The sequence below is a fragment of the Macadamia integrifolia genome, chromosome 1 (assembly GCF_013358625.1).
Source record: "Macadamia integrifolia cultivar HAES 741 chromosome 1, SCU_Mint_v3, whole genome shotgun sequence".
In the NCBI taxonomy this organism is placed as follows: Eukaryota; Viridiplantae; Streptophyta; class Magnoliopsida; order Proteales; family Proteaceae; genus Macadamia; species Macadamia integrifolia.
Genome location: NC_056557.1, coordinates 10,658,908 through 10,678,609, shown reverse-complemented (window position 1 = coordinate 10,678,609; position 19,702 = coordinate 10,658,908). Strand labels below are relative to the sequence as shown.

Below are 19,702 nucleotides of genomic sequence, written 5' to 3'. Positions count from 1 at the left end.
CTTCTCTCTTCACTCTCTGCTTCTCTGGTTCTTCTCTAAGTTATGGCCGCAATCGCTCAAACACTCGTTCGATTTCTCGCCCATTTTTAATCTTTAATTCATAGCTCAATTCAAAATCCATTCTCTGATCTTCATCTTCTCGAAGAAATCAGTGCCAAATTTTGATTTCAAACCGTGAAAATGGTGAGAATTTTGTCTTCTTTATCTGTTCCTAAGTTTTCTCATTTTTCTGGTTCTGAATTCCGCTCAATTCTCCATCTTCTTGGTTTCTTTTTAAGGTTTTCTTTTACAATTCTTGGATTTTTCGATGAATTTTAATTATTGAATGGCTTCACCGATTCAAATTGCAGGTGAGCGCACCAATTCAGAGGACAATTCGGAGGATAAAGAGGCCACCGCCTGACTGGATCGAAACATTCCTGAAGACCAAGTTCTTCCTTTCTTGTTTACTTCATCAAGAATACCGCAAGAACGAGATGAATTTGTTCTGTATCAACTGTGGCCGAAGTATCTGTCAGCATTGCATCTGTTCCTGTGCTCATGACTTTCATCAACAGATTCAGATTCGCAAATATGTCTATCATGAAGTAGTTCGCGTCGATGAAATTGAAAAACATGTAAATTGTTCCAAAATCCAGGTATTCTAATCTCTGTTTCATATTAATTTGCAATTCTTGATGTTTAATCTCAATTTTACTAACAATTTGTTCATGAATTGGTCTGGCAGTCGTATCTATCCAATCTGGCAAAGGTCGTATTTTTAAATCCTCGTCCGAACCTGAAAACATCGAAATCAAACAGCAATGGCGTAGCTTGCGAGGTATGCGATAGAAGCTTACAGGAGCCTTATCGATACTGCTCGATCGCTTGCAAGGTAAGGTTTCGCATACACCCAATTCATAAATTTTATTTCCGATCAGTTGGGTTTTTTCACTTGATCTGAATTTGGTTTCTGGGTCGCTCAGCTTTCAAAAGTTGCAGAAAAGGGAAGTAAAAAGAGTCTTAGTCCTCCATCAGTGTCCCTTCCAGTTCGAGAACTCAATATTGCAGAGTCTGGGGAGGAATCGAGTGATCAGCAGAAAGAGAGTAATCCGTCGAAGCGAAAGCGCAAGAGAAAAGGAACTCCTCGCAGAGCTCCTCTGTTTTGAATCTTCTAATTGTGTTCTCAACTTGCACATACAATCTCATCCTCTGCTTTTCTCTCTTGTTTAGATGTTATTATTACATATATGAAAAAACCCATATCATAATTTCTTACTGATAATATATAATTAAAGAAGAAGGAGAAGAAGAAGAAGAAGAAGAAGAAGAAAAGGAAAGGAAAATCATCCCAAAGCCCAGTCCTTCTCTCTTTTTTTTTTTTTCTTTTTTTTTCACTGTTGCTGTGGGCTGTGGAGTTTGATTCGGTATTATTACATTTTTGGTGGAAATTTTTTGTATCTGATGATTAAGAAAAAGTTGTTTCTTTAATAATTTTCCTTTTGAAGTTAAGTGTTCTTATGAGATTGTTTAGATGGGAATGGTTGATGGGAATTCTTTGGGGTCCTCATGTTTTCTTTACTGTCCTCATCTGTTGTTGTAATCCTCTTGATTTTGGGTAGTTTATCTTTTGTTTGATTGGATTAAGATTCTAAGGTGGAGAAAAGAAAGAAAGATCTTAATTGAGCTTTGAGGAATTGGTGGTGGCTCCGGATATCAGGGGAGATGGATGACAGTTCATCTCTGAAACTGACGATACAAATCTCTGTTCTCTTTAAATTCTCTCATGAGCTCACTGAGCTGTGATCATGGCGAGGGAGGTGGAGGGGCCTTCGCCTTCATCTAAAGTTATGGTAATGGTAGTAGTATTACAGTAGCCAATGACTTTTTTGAGAAAGGAAAGGGAGGAGGGAGGGACTGAACAGTGCCATTAATCTCCTGCTGCGAGGGCCCACTGCTCTATTTATCTATGAATAGACTGGGGCACGCTTGAATCGATGGGTCAATAAATTTTGATTATGTTTTAAAGTGACAAAGTAATAAAAAGGGCTGGTTTGGATCTTTGATGGGGAGAATCCGGGAGAGTGTTTTTGGCTTTGGCTATGGTAGGTGAGAAATAAATAGTTTCAGTACTACATTATATAGTCTATAGTCGTAGTCACTCTCAATTAGACATTTTGATTTTGACTTTGCCTGAAGGTCTACAGGTCAGTGTAGGGGTGTCAATTGATCGGGCTTTATTGGTTTCACCAATAGCGTCAGAATACTCTCTAATGATTTGGCTATCCAGATAGGCATCAGACATGCGTGGACAGCTTCCAACTGTCAGATGCCTCTTTGTGGATCTGGATCTTAAGATTCTTCATTGTTATCACACCATTAAATTATAAAAAAAAAAAATTATATATATATATATAATTTTAAAAATTGAATTTATAAAAATACGTAAAATAATAAAACATTATAATATAGGCTCTCTTTGGTATGATTTCTATTTGTATTAATTAACTATTTTTTATAAATTATTTGTGACAATAAATTATGGACCAAAAAAAGTATTCGTTGGGTTTCTATTTATAAAATAGATTATATAATTAGAAAATAGGTTTAAATTTTCACCTTCAATTTTGAGCTTCGAGCGAGATGATACACATGCTCATTTAAGGTAGCAAAAATCAACATAAATGATTTGTTACCACAAATCACAAATAACTTGGGAGTAATTTGTGATTTGTGATTTATTCTAATTTATTATAAATAAAAATAAGTGCTATAAATTATACCAAACATTTGTAAAAATAGAAATAAGTCAAATAAATTCAAATAGAAATCAAACCAAAGAGAGCCATAGTTATTATTATTATTATTTAAAATAAATAATTTATATTACTTGAATCTTTTCAAGAATTTCTACCAAAAAAATTATTTTACAATATTAAAATCTTAAGGCTCACAAACTAAAATGAACTAAGACTTAGAGAATCAGACAACTATGAATTAAAAATAATATTTCATTATGGAGCACAAATGTAACTCTTGCATCATATTCTCTTATCTGGGTTTCAATACAATATTTCGTAACCACTCAGGTTTAAGAGTAATGATTGTCTGTCGCGGGTGAGGTGGTGCGGCAAGCATCGAAAGGTCGAGACGACATTGGCACGTGCCCCAATGTTGTTCCAACCATTAGATGCATACCGCTTCACCGTATCTACGGCAGAGGATGTTTTCACCAAGTTTAACCGGTCTCTCGTTAACAAAGAAATAAATATTATTTAAAAAAAAAAAAAGTAGTTTGAGATAATAGCATAGAATATGTCAGTGGGCTATCTTTCTCTCTCCTCACACACATTCACCCCTCTCACCCTATTGATAAATCATGTCCCGTACTCTCAATTGGCCAGCCCCTCCATTGGGTTGGCTTAGAGGACCCTCTCCCTATTTAGAAATATTTGAATATCTTATTGAAACTTAAGAAATCGTTAAAATGTGCTTTAAAATATATGAAATACTTAAAATTTTCTATTTTTAGTTTATACTTGTAATAGTCAAACCATAGTTAATGAGTCGCCTATTGAATTTGAATTTTATGGCCTCACAAACTAAATTGAACTAATACTTACAGAATCCGATTAACCCTGAATTGAAAATAGCAGTTCATTTTTATTATTATTATTATTTTTTTTTTTTTTTTTTTTGGTAGAAAAATAACAGTTCATTGTGGAGCACAAAATATATTGCTTGCATCATATTTTCTTCTTTAGGCTTCAATACAACATGGAGTTCTAAGCGGGCTTGACAATATTATTCCTAATAGCTATGTTGTGATTGGGCATCTAATCATCATGTAGTAAATATGATTGTATACTTATGTGCTCTTCATTTCTTAGAAGTCCTAATAAAATTTTCATTAAATTTGAGATATAAAGTATTATTTGTCAAATGTGACTAATTTGGCCAAGTACTTTCTAAGCTGACTGTGGGGGGACCAGCCAATGGGAAGTAAGGGACATAATTCCTCAATAAGACTGGAGATGAGAGAGAATATCAAGAGGAGAGAGAAAGAGAGCCCACTCAAGCTTACACCGCTTGCTCAAAGACAATAATGTAGTAGTAGTAGTAAATTTATATTTTACACAGTACATTTACGAAAGAAAATTTATAAATTATTTATTTACTAGAAAAGATTCAAGTAAGATATTTTAACACTTAAGAAATGAACAACAATTTAAGAGATAATAAAAAATAAAACAAAATAAAAATAAATTTGCTTATATAGAAATAGCTATTTCATTTAATTCTCCTATTTCATTATGGAAATCATCATATATTGTCGTCGATGGCATTCCTCACACACTCTCTCCTCTTTGTCCATATTGGTGAATATTGTTTTATTTACCAAAAAAAAGAAATCTTGTCTCATACTCACATTTGGCAAACTCCCTCATTTTGTCAGCTCAGAGTATCTTCTCTCTATTTAAAAATGTTTTGAATATCTTATTGAAACTTAAGAAAAAAAATGAGCATTAACATACATGAAGCATTTAAAAAAAAATTTCTTCTTAGTTTTCACATGTAACAAGATCCTAGACTCGGTGGTTATGCAGTTGTTTGGTTACCGCTCATTGCGGAGATCCCACAAATTATAGTGTTTGAACTTCAGCAAAACTCCAAAAGGGACTATCTTCTAAAAAAAAAAAATTACAATTGCAAGGGAATATATTCAACTTCTTTGCGATGATGAAGTCAATCATCGAACAGAGGAAGATCTGGTAGAGGCAATGGTTGAGACTGAAAAAATATTTCATGTAGATTTGGAAGCACATGTTTAAGACAATCTTTTTAACTATCAAGAAGGACAAAATAAAAAAAATAAAAGAAGGTGACAAGGAAAGAATGGGTAAGGCGATGTGGTTATTCTCACAAGAGAGCTCGTGTTAGAGATTTGTGAATCTAGCTCGCAGCCAACCATACCTGTGGCCTTGCTTGTCTTAAACTGACAAGTAAACAATCTAGCTCCTAAAAGACCAAAACAAAAACAACACTTTTCTTCTCATTAATTACATTAGAAAAAGGCATATGTTCAAAATCAAGAAAGAGAATCAAATCGCTTTGCTTAGCTAAATCCAAACCCAGAATGGTAAATGAACCTGGGCCTTTGCTTTAGCTTCTATGTTTGAATTAAATGACGATTATCATAACCCCCATACCTTAAAACCCACCCTTGCTCCCATCTTTGGCAACTCCCGCTCTCACCTCTGCCTCTACCTCCGCCCTTGCCCCATACCCTGAATTTACCCCCACCATGCATCCCCTTCTCTGAAATCAGCAACATCTTTAAGAAAAGGCAAACCCAAAGTTCAACAGATGGAAGAGGGACAGGGAAGTGGCTAGTGTTGTTGGCGATGGGCAATGCCAAATTTCCGACAAGAACAGGAGGTGGGTAAGGGGGGCAAGGGAAGGTTGGGGGTTTGTAGCCTTGAAGGAGGGTCAGGCTGGGTGATTGTAGAAAATGTGACGGGAGAAAGGAATAAAATTTTTTTTTTTTTGGGGGGTGGGTTTTAAAAATGGAAAAATAAAATTGTAAATGAGTGAAGTTACTATTTCGGATAGTTTTATAAACCCAAACAAGAACTAGGTTATTTGGTATTATATATACAAAACAAAGGCCAAACCGAAAAAAGACCATTACAAGAATAGAAAATAGACCGAAATGGACTGCACTAATATCTATCAATTTTGAATTAGCTTTTGTAGACCAAACTCTTTATCTGCTCAAAATTATACTAAATGGACCATTTTTTTTTCTTCTTCTTTGTTACCAAGGTATTTGGAATAGCTTACGCGCACCTCGACTAATTTTCGAGGAGACTAGCAAAGCAACCCCATCCATGGGTTGCCCTGATGGTTAAGGCGAATTGAAAATTTTGTGAATAGGCATATGGTCCCAAGTTTGATTCCCCATCTATGCATTTATGATTAAGTGAAAATTCATCTTCTAAGACAAATGTTTAAAATATCATCGACACTAATATAATGGATGAAGAGATTCTCCCCTCGCCCTTGTTGATGGAAAACTTGGGTCCCATGAAGGCACATTGTTTTCATTTTGTAGCCTTGGGACCCCGGATCAGGACACTTTGAATTTGTGACATCCACGCTCCCAAGTGGAATGCTCATCTATTTATACCAAAAGGCTTCCCCACTTTTGAACAAGAGATTAACAAGAATGAGTTAACTCAAGTTGTCGGAAAATTGGATTAGGACTCTTGAGCATAGTCAGTAAAATACACGTATTATATGCATATAATATGTGCATCCGAATGTTTAATTTAAAAGATCTTAATTTGGCTTATCAATTCAAAAAAACGTTTTAATATGTGGATTTTAAAGATAACCATATTATACACTAATAATACTCGTATAATATGTTATATACTCAATAAAACTTTTGGGTTAAAAAAAAATGAGATCTACCTAAATGGGCCAAATCCCGATTCCCGACCCTTGTCTTCTATCAGGAACCCTAATCGATAGAAACTATTACCCTTCTTCCCTCATCTAAGTAAACCAAAAAAATGAGGAACTCTTGCCCCAGTGACCCCCCTCTCCTCCATCTCTGTTCTCGGCGCCCAACGACCGAGGGCGATAGGTAAGACATCAATACCCCTCGCTCTTATTCTCTTCTCCATTTTTCTTTCCATCGATTGTTGAAAACCCAATCAACCCTTCCTCTTCTCCATTTCTCTTCCCATTGGTAATTGAAAATCCAATTGAGGGTGATTGCATTTGCAAATAATTTTTAACGGGAAGCAAGAAAGATTCAAAAGAGATGACTCATATAGACAAAGATGGGCAAGGGCGGCATTCTCCAAAAGGGGTTGAAATAAAAACCTTTCTATGAAATTTAGTATACAATCGCCATTTAAATTGGACCGACAATTATTTACAAATATAGTTGTAGCTGGACAATGTAAAGAATTAAAAAGAGAGAAATGACACGGGTGTTCTCCTCCCTTTGTTCTTGCAATACTACATCTGAGAAATCCAATGAGTTGAAGGAAGGAGGTTCTTGAGCCTTAAAATTGATCTGTGACCGGTTTTAGATTATAACCCGATGAAAATTTCAAGAAAATTCAAGCTCATCTCTGGGATGAAGGATTGCAAACACTTATTCTCCATCTTCTTGAACCTTGTTTTTGTACCAAGAAGAAGAAGAGAACATGTAAAAGTTACAAGACGAGATGATGTTTGAATCTCCTCTTAGTTCTTTGTACCATACCCTTTTTAGGGATTAAATTTAATTAATATTAAATGTGAAAATTCAAAATAATGAGAAATGATTTTAAATTAGAAAATCATATTAGATTTTAGTGTTCATAAAAGCATGATAGATTGGAATTTAATTTCAAACAATCATTTTTAATCCCATATTTTTACAGAGCAATTATATTAAACACGTACTACGTACTATATCATTATCGTATATATTTTATTACATTAAAATTTTTAAAATATAATATTACCATATATTCATTTAATTGATGCACGTATCTGTTTCTGTATTACTGCCATCTCGAATTTACTGTCTATGCGCTTGAGGGGGGTGAGAAGTGCTCGTAACATAAATTAAAAATTTTGTAAAGATGCCTTCTGCTCCTTGGGCCATCATAAAATACCCTGAAAGCGGAAGATAAAGAACTGACGCTGTGACGCAGACACAGAAAGGGATTAGCGAGGGTAAAGGAGTAGGCAACCACAAAGGCTTGGCACAAACCCTCCTCTTCAACCCTCTCAACCTCTCTCTCTCTCTCTCTCTCTCTGTCTCATTTATGGCTTCTCATCCCCATCACAACCACTGCCACAGTAACCATCTCAGCAACTGTAGCTGCTGTTGTAGTTGCAATTCTTCTCATCCCTCTGAGGTCTCTCAGTCCCCAACTACAGATCCTCCTCTTCAAGCCCTAGCTGCTCAGCTCCTTCAATCTTCGCAAACGCATCTCTATGCTCAATACCCCAAACCCCAACAACACCAGTTGTATCAGAAGCATTTATACCAGAAACAACAACATCAACAAACCCAATCGCTTCTCTCTTCTCTTCTCCGTCGCATCGAAGTTCTTGAATCCTCTTTTCATCAAATCCCCGCTTCTCATCCACCACCACCGCCGCCTCCTCCTCATCCTTCGAATTCTCTCCGTGATGTCGCTGCCCGTATCATACAAACCCACTTTCGTGCCTTCCTTGTTCGTAGATCGCGTACCCTTCGACAACTTAAAGACCTAGCTTTTGTTAAGGCCAGTCTTATCAGCCTGAAATCCTCAATCTCTGATGGGTCTCAACTCAAGCCTGAGGTTCTCTCGCAGAAAGCCATGGATTTGCTTATCAAGCTTGATTCGATTCAGGTAGGAATGAAACCGGGTATTACATTTCTGATTTTCCCCCTTTTTCTTGGAAATAACGCAATCTGGGCATGTTTTTTGCAGGGAGGTGATCCGATGATTAGGGATGGAAAGAAATCCGTTAGCAGAGATCTGGTTCGTTTCTTAGAGTTCGTTGATGGGGTCTCCGCGAAAAGACGGGAGCTTTCTTCTAAAGCAACGAAGAGCTTGAGACTTGCAGAAAATAGTAAGAAATCAAGGGTTTGTGTTAGTTCTCATGATCCAGTCATGGGAACCTATCGTAGAGATCTGAGTAGGGAACAGAGAGAGCTCTTGGAGAAATTGAGGAGCCAAGCTCGGGGCATTTCTGAGAATAACGAGGGAATGCATGTGGAGCTTGAATCATTTCGTCAGATAAGTTATGATGAAGATGATCCTAAGATAATTACCAATCATGGGGAGATTTTGTTGAAACAGAGTGCCCTTGGTTCAGAATCAAAGAAAAATGTGAGCTTTGCAGAGAATGGAGATTTAACTAGGGTCTTTGATGAATCATATTCAGGTGGTCATGAAGCTGGTATTGATCAAGGATTTCTTGATGATGATCAGAGAGAGCTTGTGGAAAATCTGTGCAGGGAAGTGGAGGAAATTGGGGGTTTCTCTGGGGTTGCAGGGGATGATGAGGAAGAGGAAGCATACATTGAGAGCAAAGTATTTCAGCAGGCTAATGACGGCGACAGAAACCCTAGAAGCATTCCGCAGAGGGAGGCCAATTATGGAAAAAGGGTGCAACGCCACGGTCAAAATGGAGAAATTTCATTTTCTGCTCCCTTACCTGTCCAGATGGATCCCATTATAAGAGAGGTGAAGAGTGCGAGGTAAGCTCCAGACTTGGGTTTGTGGTCTATTCTGGTGGTTTAGTGGTTTTTACTTCTTCTCTCTAAATTTTCATCCTATAGAGTAATTGATTGAAGAATTAACACTGACATTTAGATGTGTGAATTGGGTTGTCCTCCATTTTTCATGGCTGGCTTTTTGCTCTCTCTCTCTCTCTCTCTCTCTCTCTCTCTCTCTCTCTCTCTCTACTGTAATTCTAAGTTCTAACCTGCAGCTTCTGTTGAGCCATCAGGTGGTGCTTTGTTTTGGCCCTGGATATTAATTTTGTTCACTTTCCCTAGTTTTGTTTCTAGTTCTAACCCAAGAGGAATTGCTCAAACTCCAAAATGCTCACCTGAAATTAAATGAAATTGATAGCTCTTCCATGTACTGACATTAAGGGTGATATTAAGGGTGTGTTTGATATGCATTTTTGATATGCTTTCTATCAATAATGGATTCTTAGGTATCATATCAAATTAGTCTTCCACATATGGACTCACTATTTGTTTAAGGAATGTTTGTCATCTCATCTTCTCAGCCTCAAGGTTTTGTGGGTTCAGGTACCCCACCCCCTAGATCTAAACTCTAAACTGTTGTCGGAAAGAATGAACCATACAATTACTTTGAAAGCGATTGGAATCATATGGTATTCTCTTTGAAACTAAGGGCCTGTTTGATAACGTTTCAAGAAACGCGTTTCTGCCGTTTCTGTTTCCAGAAACAGGAGAAACGGAGTAAAAAGCGTTTGATAAAACTGTTTCGTTTCATTTATTTTCAGAAATAGAAATAGAAATTTTTACTTATTTATGGTTCAAGAAACGACCCAGGCGAAACAAATTTAACTTGTTTCACCGTTTCTGGAAACGACTTGTGGCCATTCTTTCACTGGTTACTATCAACTTCTAAAAACATGACTTATCAAACACCTTCAATTATGTTTCTATTTCTAAAAACGGAAATTTATGTTTTTGTCGTTTTTTGAAACAGAAACGACAGAAATGTTATCAAACGGGTCCTAAAACTGCGTTTGGTATGATTTCTTGGAATGCATTATCAGCCTATAATGCATACCAAGAATGCATAGAAACGCAGCATAAAGCTCATATAACTTTGATTTTGTCAACCATTGATGCCCAAACTCTTTTATTGGGTGATTGGGGAATACATGACAATCAACTTTGATTTTGTCAGCCATTGAAGCCCAAACTCTTTGATTGGGGATATCTACAGACATGTTATGTTGCATTATAATCATTTTGGCGCTGGTTAGGTCTGATTTACCCACTACTTTGATGGAAAAGCACATGATTGAAACGGAGCTTTTGTCAAGTAGAGTTAAAACTTGAGAGGGGGGGGGGGTTCAACAACAAAAAGTCCAATGTCTAGTATTTACTTGGGCTGGGTTTATAGGGGTTTCCAAACAGGGTTATTAAATGGAAAGGGGGGCAATTTTTTGCCTTTTTAGTATTGCATACGGTAAAATATTGTTATTTCTTATGTGCATTAAAAAATAAGCAAATAATGACTTTTCTTGAGAATAACACAAGGACCGAGTTTTCTTTCTTGAGAATAACACAAGGACTGAGTTTTCTTTAAACCACAGTGAAGGGAAATCCCTTGATGGCAGGATTTCAGATTTTGTAGGAGGATATCCAAGGGGTATTTTGGGGAACATACTAAAATCATATAAGGTTTGTGAATCTAGGATAGTGTGGTAAGTAGGATTGCAAGTTTGGCCTTGATTGTCCAAACCTGTCTTTGGCTTGCTCTGATCCCGAATAAGTTTTGACCTGAAAATTTTGGCCATGTGGGTCGGCCTGATTCTAAAATTTCTGACTCTGAGTCAGGGTGAGGGCGGTTAAGGGTTGATGTCTTTGGCCCTCAGAGCCCTCCTTGAACCCAGTCCTGATTTTTTTACATTGACTTTTGGCCCTGGTTTTTGCCTCTGGTGTTGACTCTGGTTGTGACATTGATGTTAACCTTGATATTAACCTAACCTTAGATATTGTTTGACATTGAGTCATTGACACCTCAAACCCCCTAATATATCTTCTCATTAATCTTTTTTACTTTTTTAACAAAAAAAAAAAAAATCTTTCTACAAAAAAAAATTAGGGTATACCTAGCCCTTGATGGAAAACCAGGTTCAGGGTTAGGATCAATCAAGGTCATCCCAGCCTTTGATGATAAACTAGGGTTAGGGTCAGGGTTAGGTCAATCAGGGTCACCTCGGCCCGACCTTGGAAAATCAGGCCCAATCAGGGCAGTTTAAGGGTCGAGTTGAATCCTGAAGGGTTGGGTTTGGGTTGACGTTTTGCGGCCTTGAGTCAGGGTCAAGGTGGGTTTGAGTCTAGTTAAAGGGACTTAGGGTTGGGCTAGGGTTTTAAGAAGCCCAGCCCAACCCGGCCCTCTTGCACCCCTAGTGGTAAGCCTCTCTGCATGGAGGAGTAAAACTATCCATAACACTTTTAAATTATTTTGATGTTTTTTCAGAGTAAATTACATATAGGGGTAACAAAATCAATTTTATTTTATTTTATTTTATTTTTTTTACGGGTTAAATTACATATGGGCTAATGGACATTTTGATAAATTATGGCCAAGGTACCTCATGTTTCACAAATTATGTTTGGGGTACCTAAACCATGATAATATTAATCAAATTAACAAATACTTTTTTTATTATTTTATATCTTACCTTTATATATTTAACTTGCAATTTTTCTTTTGTTGGGGAAAGAAGAATTCATTAAAGGAGATAACTTAGTACATCGAGATTAGTGTTAGGGTTTTGGATTTTAGACATCTTATCCATTACAAGAGAAGTAAAACATTTCAACAAAACCACAAAATCGGTGGAATGTCTAAGACGAAAATGGCCAAAAAAAGAAAGAAAAAGAGAGAACTATAAATATCAGAAAATAAAAGAGTGGCGCTCCCAAGGCCATGAGCTAATGCTATTGTTAAAAGTAGATTATGCAAATTGCTAGAATCACTCCAAATTTCTTTCTCGTTCTATCCATACTCTTTTATCGGTTTCAAACCGTAGAGAAGGGCTCAGGTAACAACAGCCTTAATACTTTTTTCTATTATAAAGTAGTTTGTATAAATTTACAAATTATTCATTTTCCCATTCTTAAGGCGCCCCACCCCACCCACCTCCCCCCTCCAAAAAATAATAATATATATATATATATATATATATATTAAGATTCGTCCAATAAATAAAGTTCAAGCATGGTGGGCATTTGATACAGGTCCTTGAGAATAATTTGGGAAATGAATTTTTAGTGGTTAGAAAGTTTTGAAATCTTCACAATTTTTTTACATAAAATTTGAAGGAAGTCTAATTCCTATATACCATTATTCCCTAAGCAGGAAGAGACCTAGATCTTTTCAAGTGTGCTGATCCTTCTAACACACATTGGATGGTGTACAACATAGGGGCATGGACCTCAAGTGCCTCCCAACCATCTAATGTGTGCAGGGGTATTTATTTATTTATTTTTTTGGGGGGGGCGGGGTGTGTGGGGTGGGGGTTAAGAGGATCTCGTTCCAGTAGAGACCTTCCATGACTCTAACTTAAATGCCAATAGTTTCCAAGTGGTACATCAAATGCTGTTCAAATTTTGTGGACCTCTAGATTCCATTCATTTGTAAGTGCTACTTTAACTGAGCTGCAAGGTGGTAAAATAGAGTTTTATACAACCAAGGCATGGAGAGCATACGATAGTGATTCAAGTATCATAAGTGTGCATGGGTTTCATGGGGAGTATGCCGATACATGAAAGGATATGTGGTTGAATATGATTCTAAAACTTGACACCTGACAAATCCATATCATAATGTTGATACTCAATCGTCAAAATCTTGTTTAACACCTAGTGACTCAAGTTGAATCAAACCTGTTAAGGATGAGTCATTTTCTTTATTATCTTCATTCGAAGCTAGGGAGAGAGGCTATGATTGTTTCGCAAGTGAGAAGATAAAAGATGACGAATATTGAAGACAACAAACAAAACCCTAGGGTTTTGTGTAGTTGTAGACCAAACTTATGGTCTGTGAATATTATATTGTCCAACAACAAAATAAGACTAAAGCATAAATACTTTTTTTTTTTTTTTGTAGAAAGAAGATCTATTCATCAGTACAGATTACATTCCTACAATCTGCCATTGGAACAGATAGGCAAGGATCGGAATTTGGATGAACAATCCTATCCGTAACAGATTGGGCCCTCCTTGGAAGGGTATCTGCTGACACATTAGCATCCCTTGGAATATATTGGAACTTACAAAACTCAAAGTAAGTAGAGATGTGCCTGGTATCCTCAATAACCCCACATACTAATATGGCCGACTCTTTAGATGTGTCTTGTGGATAAGATATCACCTCTTGGTTATCACTCTCCACTAGAAGATGATCAACTCTTTCAGAAAGAGCTTGCAAGAGTCCGTCCCTGATCGCCAAAGCCTCCTTACCTTTACATGACAAAAAGAGGTGGGTTTTGACATTGCTATAATGGGCTGTCTATGATGATTTCGTAACACAAAACCCACCCCTCCCCTCTTCCTTTCTTGGTGATATGAAAAGTCACAATTTAACTTTAAGAGGCCAATTGGTGGGGCCTGCCATCCTAGATTCAATGTTGTCACTGGAGCATCAATAGAGCCTTTAATAGGTAGTCCAGTAGAGAGATATTCTTCGTAAGCTCTTTGGGTAGCCACAATCACATCCATAGGGGTCTAGTCCTTCATTGCAAAAACAGTGTCATTTCTAGCACACCATAGGAACCAAGAGATAAAAGAGCACATAGTTTTGATTTCCTTAGAGCACTGCTTCCCTAATGTTGCAAAGGAGGACCAATTCTCAATCCACTTATGAAATTTAGCATTAATAACTTGTGGAACCAAAAAGGAAAGACTGCAACCAAACCAAACAGCTCTTGCGAATGGACATGCCAATAAAATGTGATCAGTAGTCTCTGAAGGCGCTCCACATCGTTGGAACTGTTGATCAACCGGTGTCTATAGATGGTGCAACGCTAAACCTGATGCAAGTCCATCAACACAAGCCCTCCAGATAAAGCTCTTGACCTTTGGTAAGGTATTACAACCCCATATTTCTTTCCAAACTGACGTTGGAACTTCACTTCATGCATGAGATGTTGCTGTAGAGGGTTGTGCTTCCTCCATAGTATTCCAAATGTTGCACATCATATGGTATGCAATTTTAACTGTGAATTTTCCATCCTTTGCTGCACCCCAGATTTGCTGGTCATTATTTGGGAATAAACCGAGTTGGATTTGATAGATTGCAACTCGATCCGAAGGGTGAATGTACCGGTCCATGATTGAGCTCTTCCATGTCCGATTCTTTTGATCAATGAGATCACTTACCCAGCCATAGGGGCAATCTTCAAGAGATGGACATTGGAGTTGAAACCGTGGTAGGTTTGGTAACCAGTTGTCTCCCCAAATCTAAACATTTTCTCCCATTCCAACATGCCATAGCAACCCAGCTTTAAGAACTTTTCGGCCCTCCATTATGCTTCTCCACGCACATGATGGGTTTGCACCCATTGAGGCCTCCATAAAATTACAATTAGGGAAATAGATAGGTTTAAGGAAGCGTGCCCAAGTTGGGTTCGGGTCATTCCACAGTTTCCAAGCTACTTTGGCCAACAATGCTTTATTATGTAAAGATGGGTCCCTAAATCCCAGTCCTCCTCTACTTTTGGACTGACAGAGGCTACGCCAAGAGATCCAATGTATCTTCCTCTTTTCAGTACAGTCTCCTCTAAGGTAATTCGTAGCTGATTTCCGAAGGTGATTATGGTGTGATTTAGGGAGTTTAAAGTGGGAACATGCATAATTGGCAAGGGAAAAGGCCACTGATTTCATCATGATTTCCTTTCTCGCATGAGATTATAGTCGATTCTTCCATCCACTGAATTTCTTCCCTGCTTTATCTGAGATGTCCTGAAATAGCATCCCTTTTGATACCCCAAAAGATGTTGGTAAACCCAAGTATTTACTCGGTCCTCTAGTATATGAGATCCTGAGCATACAAGAGAACCAATGTCCAAATTTTAGGGGAACATTTCGGCTAAAAGAGAGAGTAGATTTCTTCAAATTGATCGCCTGACCACTCGCTTTGCAATATACATCCAAGCAATGCTTCAAGTGACACACCTCTGCTAATTTCACTTGAGAGAAAAAGCAAGCAATCATCCGCAAATAATAAATGTGTAACTGGTTCTGTCCGATTACGTACCAGAATCCCTTTTAGTAGCCCTGTTTCTTTTGCTTTTGCAATAACGCTACTTAATGCCTGTGAGCAAATGATGAATAGGGTTGGAGAGCATAATCTTGATCCAATGAGCCGAGAAGCCAAAACGATGAAGAAGCTTGTCAAGAAACTCCCACTCCACTTTGTCATATGCCTTCTTTATGTCTAGCTTCAACGCTAACAGCTTTTGCTTGCCTTTCTTCTCCTTATTGATGTAATTGAAAAGTTCATGTGTAGTAAACACATTGTCAGATATCGACCTCCCTGGGATGAAGGCTGACTCTGCCGGTGAAATAAAACACTCCAACATATCTTTGAGTCTATTTGCCAAGATTTTAGTAATAATTTTCACTGCAACTGCACAGAGACTAATTGGCCTATATTGATCTGCAGACTCAGGATTAGTACATTTAGGAACAAGGCAAAGATAAGTGTCATTACAAGATATAGGCAAGTCACCCGAAACAAAAAAATTACACACAAAAGTAAAAAGATCTTCATAAGTAAAGTCCCAATACTTTTGGAAGAAAGCTGGTGGGAGACCATCTGGTCCAGGTGCCTTCAAGGGAGCCATGTCAAATAAAGCCGCTTTCATCTCATCAACCGTTGGAATTGCACACAAGAGCCTGTTCATGTCCACTGTGATGCTTGGCTGGATAGAATCTAGTACCAACTGTTGGTGTATGATGTCTTGTATTCCGTCGCAGTTTAATCCAGGGAGTACTGGTGCAGCACCTAGACAGCCAGGACGGCGGTCCCGCTAGCCGGTTAGCGGGCCGTGGGGGTTGCAAGGGGGGCAGGAGGCCCCCCTGCACAGCAGGGGGTGTAGGGGGGCGCAGCCCCCCGCTCGAATTTTTTATTTGAGGGCAATTGTAGTTTAATCCGGATTAGGTTGGCAATTGTAATTTGATCCGGATTAGGGTTTTTTCCGCTATAAATTTGTAGCGAGGGTTTCTTTCTCAGTAATGCAAGCAATACGGAGAGGTGTGAGGAAGAGCGTTGTAACCCTATTCTCCATTGATAGTGAAGCAGGATCTCATCTCACCGGGGACGTAGGCAACCTTGCCGAACCTCGTAAAATCTGTGTGCATTGTTTGTTTTGTTTTTCCATTATCTTCTGCATCGTTTTAGGGTTGCGTTTCTACACCAACTGCAAAGCATCATGGTCAATGCCTTCTGTGCTATAAATTTTTGTATAGTAATCTTGCATCTCCTTATAAACCTCATCCTCCGAATTGGTCCATAATCCATCAACCCCCTTCAGTCTTAGAATCCTGTTATGGCTAAGCCGTTGTAATGTTGACACATGAAAAAATATTGTGTTCTGGTCTCCACACTGTAACCATTCAGTTCTGGATTTCTGTCTCCACATCTCCTCCTCCCTTTCTAACTCTCCATTCAGTTGATTTAAGAGATCTTGTTCCCGCTGTTGGTTCGGGGTTGAAATCGTCTGCAATTCCGATCTTGTACAATTCCGTGAAATACCACCTTTAGGGGGTGACACTTGTATTGATACCAATGCAATGGTCCAGATCTGGTACAACTAATAAAACCTTAAATCAGTGAAGAGACATTTAAATCAGATCTAGACCATTGCATTGGTATCAATACACGTGTCACCCCCTGAAGGTGGTATTTTACGGAATTGTACGAGATCGAAATTGCAGACGATTTTTTTCCGTTGGTTGGTATCATTAATTGGACCACCCTGAATATGCTTAAGTTCATTCCACAGTAATAGCAAAAATTTGACAATCTTTCATATTTAACTAAGACTGTAGATCGGATACCAGATTTCCTCTTGATCTTAATAACATCATGAAGTGGTTCCGTGATATTGATAGTGACCCTACACCTCAGAAACTTCATCAGAACTCCAAATTGTATCCCTTGAAACGAGGTTACTTGAATTGGTACTCCAACCTTTTTTTCCAATTGAGATGCAACCTCTAGACTGAACAACTCCTGAGGAACATCATGGAATTGAACCCAGAAGTCCACATGCTGAAAGGACCAATACTCACTCTGTCTCCATTTCTCTAGAATAATCAGATTTCCATTGACTGACCAAGGGGCCTCTGCTAAGACATTAGAGATGTCTAATGGATGGTGGAAATGAAACAAATACCGATGACCCTGTAATGGAATTACCTCGACTGGGTATTTTGGATTCCAGGCTTTTAGGAGAGCATCAGTTACTGCCTGGCGTCTATAGGGCCGTCCCATAATTTTTTGGCCAACTAGACTTTGATCCCACTTCTGAGAGAGGTGCTCTTCAAGATCGCCGTCCAGTTCAATTGTGTCATCATCCTCTTCCTCCGTAGACTGTGGGGTAGCTGTGAAGTTTCAGGGCTTAAGTGACTAATAGAATGGTGTGGGAATTTGGAAGTAGAGTTGGTAGTGAATCATTCCCAAAAACAAAAGGCATCATGGGAACTAGTGAAGTACATGTAAAAGCATCAATATGAATATAATTTTCCCTTTTATATTGGGATAGGATGTTCATAATGCTCCCCTCAAATCTCGTGAGCGGATCAGATGTACATAAGAGGATGTTTCTGGTCAGTGAATTTAAAATCAATTTTGTCTATCTTCATTTAATAGATTCTAAATTCACATATTAGAGACTTACAAGGTAAATCGACGGATCAAGTACGTACAAGAACATTCTCGTACATGAACCTGATCCGTTCATTTAAATCCCGATATGTCTGGGCGTAGAGGTTAGACTGCGTTTTCCAAATCTTCTCCCAACCTATGCCGATGTGGGTCCCACTTTACAAATCGCCTATACATTGTAACGGGCGAAATTGATCGCAAGATATAACCACCTGATCAACAACCCCTCCTTTTTTACTCAGAGCATTTCAATCTGATTCGTCAGACACGTGGCAAGTTGAAACAGACACGTGGCAAGTCAAAAAGTTTCAAATCCAATTGACCGTCATGTTTTAGTGGTTCCCAATATGGGGACCACGACGAAAATAAAAACGCGTGGCCCCTCTGCAATCATGGGGCTCATCGTTTAGTAGAAACCCATGATGACTTCTTCACGACAAAATCCCACCTCTCGCGAAACCTTGCAATTTTACAAATATTTCTGATGGGCGCGCAAACTTTCCGCTGAGATCAGTCGGTCCAGACGCCGCTTTCAGTTACAGAAAAACCAAAATCCACATTTCTCTCAGCCACTGACGGTTACAATCCTTCAATCTCAATTCTATTTTGTTTTCTCCAATTTTTTCAAATTTTTTTTTTTTAATATTTTCGATCATCTGCGTTTTTTGTTAATCTTTCGTGGAAATTTCTCTCCAAGAGTTCTCAGATTTTGTTTCTAATTTCTTCAGAGATCTACATTTTTTCTGCGGATTTATTCAACTAATATCAAATGTCGGTAAGTTATTGATTTCTTATCACCTTCTATCTTTATTCTGTTCATGAATTTGGGAGTTGCTTATTAGGTGTGGAACAATACTCGTTGTTCTATAATGCTAACTGATGCATTGGATTAAAATCTATTTAGTAGTGTTAATTTTAATCTTTAAATTTGATGGGAACAGAAATTATTGAAGATTAATATTGTTTATACATTGTTGAGGATCTGTAACATATAATGTATATTGATTGTTATCGTAGTCTTAGCTGTGTTCTGTGTGATCCGAAGAGGAATGGTCATTGTGAATCCTGAATGGAAATGTTTGTTATTTGGCCACTGAGGGATGGTGTGAATGACAGACTTTTGAATTGTAAACTCTTCAGACGTCAAGTTCATCATTTTCATTTGTTACCCTTGATAAAAGACTTCTGCAGATCGTTACTTTTGGTTTTTGTCTGGAATTCACTTGTTATAGTTTTTTAGGGTTTGTATTGTTGTTGTCACTTGTTATAGTTAATTGGTCAAGGGTATGAGTCATTCAATGGAATTGATGATATTCTACTTTCAAGGGTTCGACAGAGTGTTTCATGGCTGTTGGACATTGTGTAGTTTATGTTACATTCTGGTTGACCTTTTAATCTCCTTTTTTCCCCTTAATTCTTTTTTCTTTTTGAGAAAGGTCCTAATTTTCGATTGATTGGATTATAAACCAAACGGAATTCAAAAGATTACTTCCCTGGTTCAGGGTCCAACATTTCACGCCCCCCCTGCCCACCCCCACCCCCACCCCCACCCT

The 19,702-nt window shown here is 38.0% G+C and overlaps 3 protein-coding genes across 4 annotated transcripts in view; all 3 read left to right on the top strand.

Annotated features, from left to right (window-relative positions):
• On the top strand, window positions 1-1,626 carry LOC122084305 (protein RGF1 INDUCIBLE TRANSCRIPTION FACTOR 1-like). The gene is made up of 4 exons (XM_042652442.1): window positions 1-183; window positions 351-638; window positions 728-874; window positions 966-1,626. Exons 1-4 carry the CDS (start codon window positions 181-183, stop codon window positions 1,146-1,148), a joined length of 621 nt encoding a protein of 206 aa, XP_042508376.1. The 5' UTR covers window positions 1-180; the 3' UTR covers window positions 1,149-1,626.
• Window positions 1,627-7,647: 6,021 nt separating this feature from the next.
• LOC122084297 (BAG family molecular chaperone regulator 8, chloroplastic) lies at window positions 7,648-9,675 on the top strand. The gene is made up of 2 exons (XM_042652431.1): window positions 7,648-8,384; window positions 8,466-9,675. Exons 1-2 carry the CDS (start codon window positions 7,812-7,814, stop codon window positions 9,240-9,242), a joined length of 1,350 nt encoding a protein of 449 aa, XP_042508365.1. The 5' UTR covers window positions 7,648-7,811; the 3' UTR covers window positions 9,243-9,675.
• Window positions 9,676-18,567: 8,892 nt separating this feature from the next.
• LOC122082108 (binding partner of ACD11 1-like) overlaps window positions 18,568-19,702 on the top strand; it is a 10,435-nt gene continuing 9,300 nt past the window's right edge. For both annotated transcript variants that reach the window (XM_042649602.1, XM_042649597.1), the window contains exons 1-2: window positions 18,568-18,727; window positions 18,878-18,924. In XM_042649602.1, coding sequence (XP_042505536.1) covers window positions 18,919-18,924 — 6 coding nt within the window. In that variant the 5' untranslated portion in view covers window positions 18,568-18,727; window positions 18,878-18,918. The remainder of the gene's footprint in view (window positions 18,728-18,877; window positions 18,925-19,702) is intronic.

Coding starts and splice junctions, on each gene's coding strand:
- LOC122084305 (XM_042652442.1), top strand. Junction 639..727: donor TAAATTGTTCCAAAATCCAG/GTATTCTAATCT, acceptor TTGGTCTGGCAG/TCGTATCTATCCAATCTGGC. Junction 875..965: donor ACTGCTCGATCGCTTGCAAG/GTAAGGTTTCGC, acceptor TGGGTCGCTCAG/CTTTCAAAAGTTGCAGAAAA.
- LOC122084297 (XM_042652431.1), top strand. CDS start 7,812: ATGGCTTCTCATCCCCATCACAACCACTGCCACAGTAACCATCTCAGC. Junction 8,385..8,465: donor TCAAGCTTGATTCGATTCAG/GTAGGAATGAAA, acceptor TGTTTTTTGCAG/GGAGGTGATCCGATGATTAG.